Source organism: Cupressus sempervirens, chromosome 1 (genome assembly GCF_028749045.1).
Source record: "Cupressus sempervirens isolate cs-2001-9-10 chromosome 1, ASM2874904v1, whole genome shotgun sequence".
Taxonomy (NCBI): Eukaryota; Viridiplantae; Streptophyta; class Pinopsida; order Cupressales; family Cupressaceae; genus Cupressus; species Cupressus sempervirens.
The window spans coordinates 777,850,212-777,865,714 of NC_143118.1; the positions used below are offsets into that span (position 1 = coordinate 777,850,212).

A 15,503-nucleotide genomic window follows, 5' to 3' on the forward strand; every position below is an offset into this window, starting at 1 on the left:
ATTAGAGTAAGACATTAAAAAGGAAAGGTTTTCATATTTATTTTTGAGATTTTATTCCATATGTATGGCAAAGATTTTACAACAACAATAACTAGGTATTTTTACGTTGAGGAGTGATTGCCCCAAGAAATTTTGTGTAAGCTCTAGGAAGCTCTAGGGTTATTGTATGCAGCCCCCTAGTGTTGCAAGTCTAATATGTGATCAGAAAAAGTAGTAGTTATTTTTGTTATTATGAAGTTTCTAGTTTATTACCATATTGTAAAAGTTATTTCAAGAATTTGATAGAATAATGAAAACAAATTTGATAACACATCTCTAGCTATTTTGTTCTTTGATTTTTGTGTCTCCATCCCCCATATTTTGTTGTGCATTTTATTTATTGAGAAAAATAGAGTAGAAATCTCTATTATTGCTTTTTCATATTGGGGATTTTAGATTATTGACATGGTATCAAAGTTGATTGGTCCTAAATCCTTTTGAGTTTGTCTTATTTTCTAGGTGTTGAAGTGTTTTGTGTAGGAAACATGGCTTCAGATGAAGGAAAGACTTGGCAGTAGCCACTATCCTTTAATGGATAGAACTATGATACTTAGGCAAAGAAAATAAAAATCATAATGGTTGCAAATGACTTGTGGGAGTTTACAGTTAATGGGTTCAATGATGTAATTGACCCAACACAATATGCTACCCTCACCAATAATCAAATAACTTGGTTAAAGGAGTCTAGGAGGAAGGATGAAAAAGCATTAAGCTTGATTGAGGTAGCCATGATAGTGATTATTTTTCCCAAACTAGTAGTAGCTAACTATTTAAAGGAAGCATGGGATATATTGGAAATAAATTTTAAAGGGACTAGTAAAGTGTGTGTATTGAAGCTACAAATGCTAGGAAGAGAGTTTGAGAATCTTCGAATGAAAGACAATGAGTCTATTTTAGATTTCAATTCAAGTATTTATGGTTTGATAAACTAGGTGAAGTCAAATGGAGAAGAAAATGAAGAGAAAAGGATAGTGGAGTAAAATTTTAAGAAGTATGCCCTAGAAGTATGATAATCTTGTGATGACCTTTGAAGAGGAAAAAGACCTCATCACAATGACCATGGATGAGTTAATCAATATTTCCCAAACTCATGAGCACTAGATTAATAGATTAGTAACATCTTCCCAAAAGAAATCTTTTTAAGCTCAACCCAGTGCAAGAGGCAGGGGGAGAGGAAAAAATAGCTCCAAAAGAGGATTAAGAGGTAGAGGTCATGGTAATTGTGGGAAAAGAAATGATGGAGGAGAAATACCAAGACAAGCAGATAGCCAAGAAGGAGTGAACAACTCTCAAAATAGTTCTAGAGGAGGCAAGAAAAGTTATAGTTCTAACAAGAGCAATGTGAAGTGTTATTACTACCAAAAAATTGGGCATTATGCAAGTGAGTGTTAGAAAGAGAAAGGAGATTAGTGAAGGTAAAATGAAAATGTAGCTGATGTGAATGTGGGTGAAGTAAATAATCCCATAGCCTTCATCATGTACAATATTGGTGAAGATGGTAGCCCAAAGGTCTAATATTTGGCTAGCGGTTGTAGCAATCACATGAGTGGTAATGCAAACTTATCTTTATTTATTTATAAGAATTTAAAATTTAAAATTAGAATGGGAAAAAATGGAACAATTCCTTATGGGAAAGGGATCTATTATGGTCCACACCAAGGAGAAAAGATAGATTCAAAATGTTTATTTTTCCCTAGATATGAAGCACAATTTGATGAGTGTTGGACAACTCATTCAAAATGATTACAAAGTCATGATGGAAAATGAAAAATGTGTCGTTCATGATAAAAATGGTAGTAAGAAGATATTTGCAGCAATTCAAATGAAAAGGAACCAAATGTTTCCCTTCAAAATAAAGACATGTTTCTCTTCTCAAATCATTGTTCCACCTCTCAAGAAAGCATATACATCAATCTAGCAACAATCAACTCTAAATAGTATGATTTAAGACCCCTACAAGCTATGGCATCTCAAGTATGGAAACCTATGTTATGATGATTTGAATTTATTTTCTAAGAATAGAATTTTATATGGTTTGTCAAAGATTATAGAGTCATGTAGCAAGTGTGAGGCTTGTATTCTAGGTTAGAAACATGGACTTTCATTTAATTCTAGTAATTCTAGAAGGGCAAGGGCACCATAAAAAATGGTGCATATCGATTTAGTTGGCCCTATGAAAACCACTTCTATTGGGGGGAGAACTTATTTTATGACATTTATAGATGATTTCAGCCATAGGACATGGGTATATTTTTTGAAAAATAAATCTAATGCATTTGATAAGTTTTAGAGTTTAAGGCTCAAGTTAAAAAATAATTTGGTCATTATATCAAAGTTATAATGTAAGATAGAAGGGGGAGTTTACCTCCAATTATTTGGTAAATTTGGTTCAAAAAGTGACATCAAGAAAGAACTTACAGCCAACTATACTCCATAGAAAAATGGAGTGGCTTAAAGAAAGAATAGAACCATTGCTGAGATGCCAAGGAGCATGATGAAAGAAAATAGTCTCCTAACAAAAAATTGGGGAGAGGTTGTAGAAACAACAATATATTTGATAAATAGGTCTCCAATAAAGGCATTCCATGACAAGATCCCTCTTGAGGTATGGTCAAAACATAGATGTATAGTTGAATAGTTGAGGGTGTTTGTATTGCTATAAATAAGTATTTACTATTTACACTTTACTTCATTCTACTTAGGTTAATGCATTAGCATATTAGTTGTCATGTAGAAACCTAGGAGTTTTCATATTCATATGAGTTTTCATATAGATAACACAATAGTTTGCACTCCAATTGAGCACATGTTGTCTACTACATCTATTTATGAGATACACCTTTGCATTCTTATCCTTTGATTGTTGTACATACATTCATGAACAATGGAGGATAATCTCCTCTTGGTGGACATGTGCTTAGTTGTTATGCTTATCTCTTTGTTGAATTCTGGTCATATCAGTTGCCTTTATATACAAGACACTTCTATAATGTATTCATCCAATTATTAGATATTCATTCTCATTTGATCATAACTTGTCTCTCTTGTGCTATCTATTGAGCTTCTTAATCTTAACATTGAATTATTGCCTTACAAAAATTCTTACATGGTATCAGAGCCATAGGAGTTTCATTGCATAGTCATTGGAGAGTTTTTTTTGCAGGTCAAGATTAGAGCTTGTTGGTGCAAATCAGATATTAATATCACATTCAAAAGATCAGAAAAACCCCAAATCAACTTTTTTTCGTCAAAATTGGACATCTAAGGTGAAATCTAGAGTCGTTTGATTTTTGAAGGTGTGACGGTGGTGATTTAGAAAAAATAATTACAGAGGTGATTTTCAAACAACAATATCTCCCTCATATGGGCTCCTTTTTAGGAGCAATTTTTTTTTGTTCTAGGGTAGAATTTCATGATCTACAAATTGGTGTAGGTTGTTTGTGATCTCTATTCCTGAAATTTTTTTGAAAATTGTCAATCCTAATTTTTTAACTTCAGAGGCTTCATTCGGGCTCATATGGACACATATTCAAGTGTTAATTTTTTTGAAAGTGCATAATTTTTTTCTACTTTCTAGATCTGGTATTAGTTTGGAGTATTTTTTAGTGGGTATAGCACTTTCAACATTTGGTCGTTTTTGACCTATTTTGATCCTTGAGAGGTCTTGTGTCTTATCTTGTTGAGTCATATATAGCTTCTTATTTTTAGTTGTAAATATCAAAATTAGAAGTCCACTCTAGTTCATTTTGACAAGTAGCAATTGTACAAGCACTTAGTATAAAGTGTCAAAAACCTATTTTTGGGGGGTTGCATTGTTTAGTACATCATGGATGAAGAAGATTTACTTACCTTGAAAACACAAAACTATAAGCAATGGAGTAGAAATTAGTTCTTACTTATCTTAGTGAGCATAATACATTACCATATGTAAAAGGACTTTCATTCAATGGTGACATTGTAATAATTATTTGTCATGCACTCTTTCTACATATGGATATGGAGGTTATAGATTCACTTGATGACATGAAATCAACTAATTTTTATGATGTTTGGATCTATCTTTGGGAGATGTATGGAGATCCACATGTTCCTCCATTCCCAAAAGATCTTTTACCTCCAGTAGTAGCTACTAATTCTCCTATTGAGATAACTATATCTACTATTTCTCTTGATGATTCTTGTATTCACATAGTCATGTATATACATGATTCAATGCAACAAGATATTAATTATCTTCCAAACCTAGTTCTTTTGGATGACTTCTTGATAGACATTGTGGGTTTGTTTGTGGAGTCATACATTGAGGATATGGGAGACATTATTTATGATATACATCTTCTCTTTGATGAATATGATTGTTCTTCAATTGTTTCAAGGGAAAACTTTGACCCTTTTGTCCATTCTCTACATGATCAGTCTTACAAGGTTGATATGATTGTGGATCCTTATGTACAATAGTTGTAGAAGGTCTCTTTATCTTTTGAGGAGATGGTTCTTTGGGATATGTTCTACATCCATCCTTGCTAGATCCAAACTTGTTCTTTTCAATAGTGTTGGAAGGAGTGACCATTAGTATCGATATAGGGAGAGTTGAGAAATTTTCAGAGATGCCATTCATCTTGAGAATTCTTTCTACACATTGAGGAAGCATCTCATATGTACCTATGACATTGTTGCTTCCTAAGGGGAGGAATATTATTCAACAGTCATAGATCAACTTCTACATTCAACTTGGAGTAGCTATCACTGATGGGCATTCTACATTAAAGGGGGACTACCTTGTCTCCTTTCTTCTTGTTCTACTCCTTCTCTCTTATGGGGGGGACCTTTTCCTCTTTTGGGATTGTATCATTCTCATACTTCTCTATTGTATATACATAATGCATGTTGTAATGGAGGGGTCTTAATTATTCCATCCATCCATGCATCTTGTTTTTCCATCTCTCTTTTTGGGGGAGGGTTTTCCTATGAGGTTTTCTCTCTTTCTCCTCTTTATGAGATCTTTCATTCTTTTTGCATTTTGTATATAGGTACCTAACATGGCCTAGTAATTGAGACCCATCATGCATTTCACCTAGCTTTTGTGAGCTTAAGTGTATTCCCCTAAAATACACTTAAGAGGGGTGTTGGTGTAAATAAATATTTACTATTTACACTTTACTTAAGTTTACTTAGGTTAATGCATTAGCATATTAGTTGTCATGTAGACACCTACAAGTTTGCATACTCATATGAGCTGTCATGTAGACAACAAATGAGCACATGTTGTCTACTACATCTCTTTATAAGATACACCTTTGCATTCTTATCCTCTCATTGTTGCATGTACATTAATGCACAATGGAGGATAATCCACTCTTGGTGGGCATGTGCTTAGTTGTTATGCTTATCTCTTTCCTAACTCCTAGTCATATCAATTGTCTTTATATATAAGAAACTTCTATAATGTATTCATCCAATTATCTAATATCCATTCTCATTTGATCATCATTTATCTCTCTTGTGCTATCTACTAAGCATCTTAATCTTGGCATTGAATTATTTCCTTAGGAAAATTCTTACATGGTATCAGATCTATATCGAAGTCTTACATGGTATTAGAGCTATACCAAATTCTTACAGTTTGGGTGTGTAGAATATGCACGCGTGTTAAAGAAGAAAAGGAAAAAGTTGGATGAGAAGGGTATGAAGTGCATCTTCATTGATTATATTTCACAATGAAAAACATATAGATTGTATAATCTGATCACCAAGAAGATCATGATTTCAAGAGATGTAGAGTTTATTAAAAATAAGTCATGGGATGGCTTGGTGGATAAATCTTCAAACACTTCAAGTGAAGTGCCCTTTATTGATGAAAAAGATAAAGTTGGTTATCAACATGATGAAGCAACAATAGATACAGACAACTCCTAACAACTCCAAATTGTTCCTGACAAAGACAAGTAGAAAGGAAAGAAACCAAAAGTAAAGAGAATTAGCTTTGGGTAGCTCTAGACAGCTCCAGATTGGTGTACAAAATACACACATTGGTATTAGCAATACTAAAAATTTAGATCCTACTCTCTCCTCCCAATTGCCAAGAAAAATTAAAAATTTAAGGAAGATATACCAAGATGAAAGGTATGAAATTTTTTTTTATGAGAGTGTAAACTTTGTATTATTTTCTCATAGTGATCCAATTTATTTTGAAGAAGCTATGAAAGAAAATAAATGGTGTAACACCATAGAGGAGGAAATAGATTCAATAGAGAAAAATGAAACATGGGAGCTAACTTATTTACCTTCGAAGAAGCAAGTTATTGGAGTTAAATGAGTTTATAAAACCAAGTGCAATGCTGATGGAAAAATAGATAGACATAAGGCACAATTAGTGGTTAAGGGGTACAAACAATAGTATGCTAGAGATTATGATGAGACTTATGACTTGTTTGTAAGAATTGAAACTATGTGTGTTGTCATAGTAATTGCAGCCAAACATAAATGGAAGGTATATCAAATGGATGTGAAGTCCTCCTTCTTGAATGAAGTTTTGAAAGAAGAGGTGTATGTAAAGCAGCCACTAGGTTATGAAGTTTTGGGTGAAGAACATAGGGTTGCAAAGAGCTCTTTATGGGCTGAAACAAGCTCTGTAGGTATGAAATACCAAGATTGACTCATATTTGATGAGAAATGGCTTTAGCAAAAGTAATGGTGAGCTCACTCTTTCCATTAAGGTAGCTGATGGTAAATTTTTAATTGTCATCTTGTATGTTGATGATTTAATATTTATTGGAAATGATTATTTCCTTATTGCTGATTTCAAATTGACCATGAAAAATAAGTTTAAAATGATAGATTTGGATCTCTTGAAGTATTTTCTAGGTATAGAAGTAAAAAAAATGCATGACAACATCTTTATCTCTCAAGAAAAATATACAAATCAAATTTTGGAGAGATTTAAAATGCAAAACAAGTCAGCCCTTGAAACACCAACAAACATAGGTTTGAAGTTGAGCATAGAAGATTGTAGCAATGTGAATCCTACATTGTATAAAAGTTTGGTTGAAAGTTTGATATATTTGACAATAACTTGACCTAATATAATGCACATAGTGAGCTTTATTTTTAGATCCATGGAAATTCCAAAAGACTCTCATTACTAAGTGGAAAAGAGAATCTTAGGGTATGTGAATGGTACCAATAGATTTGGTATTTTATATAGTGTTGAAAAATGAACATGGGCTAGTTGGTTATACAGATAGTGATTGGGCTAGAAGTTTGGATTATAGAAAGAGCACTTCTGATTATGTATTTCATATGGGTTCGGGAGCAATCTCATGTGCATCCAAGAAGTAATCAATTGTTTCTCAATCTACAGTACAGGTTGAATATATAGCAATAAATGTAGTAGCATGTCAAACTATTTGGCTAAGAAGAGTCATGGTATATTTGAAGGAAGAACAAGAGGATGGAACCACAATTTATTGTGACAATATTTTCTCAATAGCTTTGAAAAAGAATCTAGTTTTTCATGAAAGAAGAAAGCATATATAAATAAACTATTATTATGTTGAAAATGGTGATATTAAAATAAAGCATTGTAAGTGATCGCTCCATGCACTTTTGTGTGAGCTCCAAGAAGCTCCAGGTTGATTGTATGCATCCCCCTAGTGTTTTAAGTGTGATATATGATCAACAATAGTAGTAGTTAGATTTGTTTGTATGAAGTTTGTAGTTTATTTTTAGATTGCAAAAGTTATTTCCAGAATTTAATAGAAGAAAGTAAGCAAATTTGATAGCACATATCCATGTTGGAATTTAATGTAGTGGTTGTCTTGCCCCTGGAGCCAAACGCCCACCTACCACCCCTAACGGATTGCAGAACAATCAAAAAAATTAATACGGGTAGGTGAGTTTTCAAATTTGGAAAAGAGGGGGAAATTTTGTGTGGTAAAAAACAAAAGGAATGTCTCAGATTCATTTGACCAGACAACAAAAGAAGTTGAAGAGATTAGAGAGTTGCACAGTAGAGAAAGAAGGAAGAAGTTGATCAACAGATCGGTCATTGTAGACACAGAAAGAATTGTTGTCGTGCTTGTAGTTTGCACGTGTTTCTTCCTTTTATTCTGTAAGTTTGTAGTTTGTTGGATTTTTCCTATTGAAGCAGTGATTGCTCCAGGTGCCATTGTATGCAGCCATTAGAGCTGCAAGTTTAAAGTTTATTGAAGTTTGCAGTTTTACCATTTTAGGATTAATTTAGGGTTTTCTGGTTGAAGCCGAATGCTCCTAGATTCTGTAATAGTTTAAATCTCAGTTGAATAGAAAAGCAAGCAGGCATACTTGAATCTATTATTCTTCCTCTTCTATTCATTGCATTTGAGAAATTTGTTTGAAAGATTAAAGCCTAGCTCTTTGGTTTCAATGGTGAAAGCATTCACGTTAGAATTTTTCTAAGTTATAAATTTTTCTCAGTTGGAGCCGAGTTTACTCAGCATCCATTGTTGCCAAGCATTTTCTTTGAGTGCCGAGCTAACTCGACACCTACTGCATTTTTCCTTTGTGTGCCGAGCTCACTCAACACCTGTTGCCTATCACTCGGCACTATCAAGTGCCTAGCAATCTATGACTCGGCATCTTCAAGTGCCGAGCAAAACTAACACTCAGCGCCTTCATGTGCCGAGCAGATTTTTAGGTTTAAGATTGTGAGTTTTAAATTTAATTCATATTTCTCACAATCCAATCTCTTTGTTGTTTGATTTTTCTCTCCATCTTCCATATTCCACTGTACATTTTATTTATTGCTCTATCATATTATGGATTTTAGATTATTGACAATAATCTTCATCTTATCAATTGAAATGGCTTGCAATCTGTAATTTCAATCTTACAAATCACATTCCGAATCTACAAAGGTCCTCTAATTACAATTTAATACCTGAGGGAAAGAAAGAAAATAAAATCCAACTCTCATAAATCTTCCTTGTCCAATTTTATATTCCTCCTGCCTCCAGTCTCCCTTCCATTACCTGACTTTACTTAACATATCTATCATTCTAACTTCGAATGCCTTCACACAAAGATGGACAACAAATCTAATAAGTGGGGAGTTTAAATCAAATAAATTTGTTCAATTGCATGGGTTCTGATCCTAATGTTATCTATAACGCTCTTTAGATTCTTACATTCAATAGGACCAATCTCTAATGAATTCTTTTTGATAAATAAACTACAACTTCACTTTAGATTTCTAGCAATATAAAATAACCAAAAGAATATCTACAGAAAACTTTGCAGTATATGCAGTTCCAAACAAATATGTAACCAAGTTTAAAGAAGATGGGGAACGTCTTTGGTCAAAAATTCATAAGAAATGATCTCATATGCCTTCTGAGTAAGGTGAACCGAATCAAAGAAGAGATATTTGGAAGCATCGGGGCATGTAAACGGACTCAATTCATTGCATAGAAATAAAGTTTCTATTACGCCCGTCCCACAGCAACCCTCAGCAATCACCTCAAAACCTGCCATGTAATATAGCATTCAGAAATATTAGATATATTAATATAGTAGAACATGTAGTCACGATGACATTTGTATTGTGATTAATAATGCGAATGCAAAGTACCATATTTGCTAGGGTTTGAAATGAACTCTGCAATCAGCTTGTTGTAATCCAAGGAGACAATTTGAAGCATAGGAAAAGCAGATTTGAATCCATCAATCATTGCATTTAATCCTGAATTGTATTCATCTGCAGCCTGATTTAACTCTTCATCACATGCTCCTCCTTTTAAAAGGCTTCTGAGTGTTCTCTCTATTGGGAGACATCCCAATCGAGGAACATTAATCAAAGCAAATCTACTAACACCCAGATTGTATAATTCCTGCACAATTCAGACCCATATTAAATCAGAATCCCCTGAAAATATGCTTGGAAGCATTTCTAATTAAATCGAAAGAGTATAATACAAGTTATAAGCATGCCTTGATATAATCTGTGTAGGAATTCAAGAGAAAACCTGTATACTCTTGAACACTGAATTGTAGTCCACGTGTTGGCAATAAGAAATAGTTGGCACCCAAGTCATTGGAGCCAATTGTAATGAAAAATATTGCCTTTTTAATTATGGTGGCGGCCTCTTCCTCTCCCACCAATCCTGCTATTCTCTTTCTATATTCTTTAAAATACTCAATTTCTTCCCCAAATGTTATCACATTCTGCATCCATTTATACAAATCCATGTTATAAGATTATAGTTGGAGTGAGTTAAACAAGATGGGTACATTAATGGCACATCCATTTTCATATAAATGTATAAAGGAACTATGAAACATTATAATATTTAGTCTCTCTGGGGAAGATGCGTACAAATATTTGATTAGTGAGATTGTCTAAGCCTGAACCAGCAGATGCAAAACAGACACCAGTTAGTAAGTCTTGGGCCTTGAGCTGAGGGTCCAAGTATGGGGGCAACAATTCCTTGATTCCAAGTCCTTCAGCTGTAATGAAATAGTAGAATTATAGATCTCATAATATTTATTCTAATTAGGTGGAGGAAAAAATCAAACCAAACTTTTTTAATTAAAAAAAACAACAATCTTCCAACTAATAGCACCAATTATACTTCACAAACTTAGGTGAGATGATAAGATGAAGTTTCAAATTTTTTAAGATCAAATTATTGGGCTTCTAACAAGGAAATATACAATTCACATGTATGAGCTAGAATTCATTTATTGGTAGGTATTAGGCTAATCATGCAGTTATGGAATGTATATAGATGAATGTTACCAAAGTAGTCAGACATGAGCTTTCCATTGGAGAACCTTCCTGTTGGAGTGTGATCTTTGAAATCTCTTCCATATGGAGGATAATGACTAGTAGCTATTGAACCAATATATTCATTATTTCCTGTATCTCCAAAAGAGTCCCCAAACACAAAAATAGCAGGCACTTTCTGTCCTCTGACAAACAAAATGTAATTACATTTCTGATCTATTATGATGATCAAACTGAAAAATACAGAGAGCAAAATGAGAGATTCTGCCCTTATCTTCATTACTACTCTATGCGCAAAAGAAAATACTTGAGCTCACTACAAAATTAACTAATTTTTTTGAAGGTAAACTAACACCTTTGAAGATATGATAGATTGGCCTAATTCACTTTGTTTTATGAAGCATTTTCAAATATATAGAGGTTACAGTATGTATGCCTTGCTCTGTTCAACATAATATATTTTTTCAATAATATAATTGACTAATTCAAAATTGTTAGTCTCATTTTACTTAGATGCTTTTAGAAGTAGATATGTTAATTAGCATGTACTTATTTAATTGAACGTTTTTCTTACTTATCTGTATTCTTTCAGAAGTGAATATACCAAGTTATCTAATATTTCTATATAGAGATTGTTCTAGAGCTATTTGTATATATTAATTTAGTTGAATGCTTTTCATAACCTAATTACATTTTATATTTAAGGATAAATTAAGTAACTATGTCATAAAAGTAATGTCAAGAGAAAGTAAATGCCTTCTTTTTTATTGGACTTCTATCTTTATTGAAGGCTTATCACCAAGTGAAATAACGAAACACTTTAAAATAATGAAAAATATTGTTTGCTATTTATTTTGATTGGCGATAGGTGGAAGTTTAAACTAATTGTTACTATTATTATAATATATGGAGATTAATTATCATTATTTGTAAACAAGTTTATGTTGTGTTGTAATATTGTTTATTATTATTAGATTTTTTTGTTATGTTGTGATTAATTATTATTATTTATTAAACTTGAGAATCGAACTCAACACCTTCTAGAGGCTCACAATTTACTTGTCTTATTTTTATTATTTCAATCTTACGTTAAAATCAAAATTTATAATATTTATGAGATTGTAATGGTAGATTTTAAATTAATATTGCTTGGTCAAATATGTATTATTGTCAAGAAATTGAAGTAACTATTATACTTGTGGACTATAAATTATACATATTTTTATCAATGAATATCCTGAGATTTTAGATTAAGTCTCTCCCTTTGACTTACTTGGGGGTCCCTATTGTGGTGGGAAGACAGTCCAAGCTTTTTGGCAGAGCTTGCTGGACAAGCTTTGACAATAAGTCAACCATTGGACTCATAAGTGGCTCTCTACTATTGGCAGGGTGACTCTCTTGTAATCTATGACCCAGGCCCTTCCCATATATAGAAGCATAGTTCAGGCTGCCCCAACATATTTTCTTAAGGAATTTGATGCCCTTTCCCACCAATTTCTATGGAGTGGCACTATGCACAATACTAAATGGAGCCTCATCAATTGGGATACTGTCTGTAGGCCCAAAAAAGGAAGGATGCCTCGGCCTTCGTTCTACTATCTTATGCAGTCAAGCCTTTGCTGCCAAGCTCTATTGGCAATTGTGTTCCAGTCATTCTCAACTTTGGGATAGTATCCTGTCACACAAGTACCTACCTAGCATTGAGTCTTCAAATGTTTCTAGGTTTCCTCTTGAGGAAAGAGACTCTATGGTGTGGAATACCCTCAAGATTGGTGCTCACCTAGTGAAGAGAAGTCTACTTTGGATCTATAATAGAGGCACTGAGGCTCTATTTTGGAGTGATTCTTGGAATGAGCATCCTCCTCTCTTGTCCTCTCATCCACACTTATAGCTTCTTTGTGATTTTTTCCTTTCTGCTAGATGGAATAAGGTGGCTCATTATAAGGAGGCTAATAACTTAGGCCATGTTGTTGGTTACAGATGGAAGAATTCATTTGATTGGCTACTGGGTGGCTCTTTGGGCAATCGATTGGAGCTTTCTTAGATCTTGGCTTCTAGGGAGTGTAGTTCTTTGCAGGAACCTAATGTTTTGGCTTGGGGAAGTGCTTCTTCTAGCAAGTATTTTGTTTCTTTAGTGTACCTTGCGTTGACTAAGCAATTGTTTGGCTAGGTGGAGGTCTCTTGGTGGAAGAAATCTTGGAACAACTTTCCCTAGCCTAAGTGTAACTTTTTCTTCTGGATTCTAGTTTACAATCGTTGTCGTACTTGGGAGAATCTTTGCAAGAGAGGATTCAAGGGGCTCTCCATCTGTGTCTTATGCCACAATGGTGAAGAGATTGTTACCCACCTTTTTTTCCAGTGCCCCTTTGTCAAGCAGATTCGACACTTTTGATGGAGTGTGTGGGGATGCATGTGCTAACATGTTTCTTCCTTGTCTGAGTTTTGGGACTATTTGGGACATCACCCTTGTAAGACCTCTTTTCTTCAGCTTGATTGGACTATTGGCCCTTCCCTTATTTTATGGAATGTCTGGCTCGAGAGAAATAGGAGGATCCGACACCTATGGGAGAAAATTGCTAACTCTCTTCATGAAACACTTCTGGCTAAATGTGACTTTGGTGGAGGTTTGGACTCTTGAGTTGTTGGTATTTACTTATGCCTTTCCTTTCCTCTTCAAGGTGGTGCTCCCTCTCTCCCCCACAGACGCTCTAGGAATAAAGGTAGGCAACTCTCTGAGCATGTTAATCATGAGGGGCATTGGACTCCTCCCTAGGCTAGTGTTCTTAAAATAAACACTGATGTATCTTCTCAGGGAAATCCTGGATTGATTGGCATTGGGGGAGTTGGATGTGACAGTTTTGGTGATGTTCAGTCTCTATTTTCTAACGACAAGGGTTACCATACAAATAATCCCATGGAAGGCCTTGCTATCTTGGATGCAGTGGAATATTGTTGTCAACGGGGTTGGAGAAGAATTATATGTGCGATTGACTCGCAGGTGGTTGTGAATTTATTGAATAGACGGAACCTTGTAGATGTGGATTGGCCTCTAGCTCTGGTTATTCAATAGATCACTCGGTTATGCAATTCTCTGGATTTTGTGTCTTTTATGCATATCCTTTGAGAGTGGAATGGTGTGGCTGATTGCTTCGCTAAATGACCTCCGACCATGCGTCAAATTGGAACATTGTTGATCATAGGATGCTTCCCTGACTTATCTCATAAGTTGGCTCAACTTGTTGACCAGAATCTCTTTAGTGCTCTTTGTCTTGTTGTTTTGTTTTCTTTAGTATTCAATAAATTTTTTTCCCCCTCTTTTAGTTAAAAAGAAACAAAAAAATTCAGCTATTTTTACAAAGGTGACTTGCAAGTTTTACATTACTGTCCATAATGAAAATAAATTCAATGAAATATTATATACTAAAAGACAAATTAATTAACTTGTATTCACAAACAAATTCAAAAAATTATATACACATGATTTGCAAATTATACATTTTTATTAATAAACAATAGATGTCACTAATTCTTACAAATATAAACGACAATGAATTATACATTTTTATCAATAAACAATAAATGTCACTAATTCTTACAAATATAAACTGCAATGAACATAGACTTTAACTAATTGTTATACAATTTAACTGTAAATTATACACTTTTACAAAACGATTTGTGTGCTCCAATCAATAACCATGTGATCAGTCTGTTTCTTTGAATTTTATTTATTCTCAATTTTTACTATAAAAAAATTCATTCAAATTAGATATGAATAGATTTTTTCACCTATCTTAAAATTTATTTAATATCCTTTCAAAATCTTACTTAACTTAATTATAAAAATAAATAAAAAATAAAAAACACTTTCAATAAGATTTGAAGAGGCTGACAACTAAACTATTGGGGATCAGTGATTCAGATAAGCTTTAGGAGAACAATTATTCCGCACCACACAGAATCAGCGAAGGACATGCGGATAAGAGAGACTTTGGATATCCTAATAAAAACATAATAGTTGTGCCTACCTCTTCGATTGCAATGCAATGCAAATGAAGCGATGTCTATGCATAGGATAAAATACACTTTTATTAATTAATTTTAAAATTAGATGTTTTATGAATTTTAATTTATTAAAAAAAAAAAACAAATTGGTTATGCAGGTGTATATTGACCTCTCTATAGTCAAAACCTACAAACAAAAATGAAGTAGCAAATTATAGGTGAAGGGCTTGAAACTCAAGATAAAATTGTGTTTTACTTACATTTAATCTAATCTATAATTATGAACTCACAAAAACATGTGATTTTGACAATGTGGATGTCCCTTAATAATTAGTTTTAAGTTGAAGAGGTGCACGTGTCTTTAAATAACATAATCCCATGGAAGGCCTTGGTATCTTGGTCTTAATGTTCTCTTATTTCATATCCTAATGGTTTCTGCACATAGACTTTTTCTTCCAAATATCCATTCAAAAATTCTAATTTGATGTTCATTTGGTGAACCATCCATTTGTTTTGGAATACAATAGCTAATACTATTCTGACAATATCAAGTCTTTCTACAGGTGTAGATGTCTTATTATAGTCAACCCCATATTCTTGTGAAAATCTCTTAGCAACTAACCATGCCTTATATTTGTCTACATCTCCATTAGGTTTAAACTTAGTCTTATAAACCCATCTTACACCAATGCAATAT

General features: G+C 33.5%; 1 protein-coding gene across 1 annotated transcript; it reads right to left on the reverse strand.

Moving 5' to 3' along the window:
- Positions 1–9,348: 9,348 nt before the first annotated feature.
- Positions 9,349–11,081, reverse strand: LOC149580183 (GDSL esterase/lipase At4g26790-like). Its single transcript, XM_089813071.1, has 5 exons — positions 10,814–11,081; positions 10,391–10,521; positions 10,006–10,239; positions 9,647–9,905; positions 9,349–9,542 (listed from the first exon to the last, which is right to left on the reverse strand). The coding sequence occupies exons 1-5, from the start codon at positions 11,079–11,081 to the stop codon at positions 9,349–9,351; spliced, it is 1,086 nt and encodes a 361-aa protein (XP_089669197.1).
- Between the last annotated feature and the right edge of the window lie 4,422 nt (positions 11,082–15,503).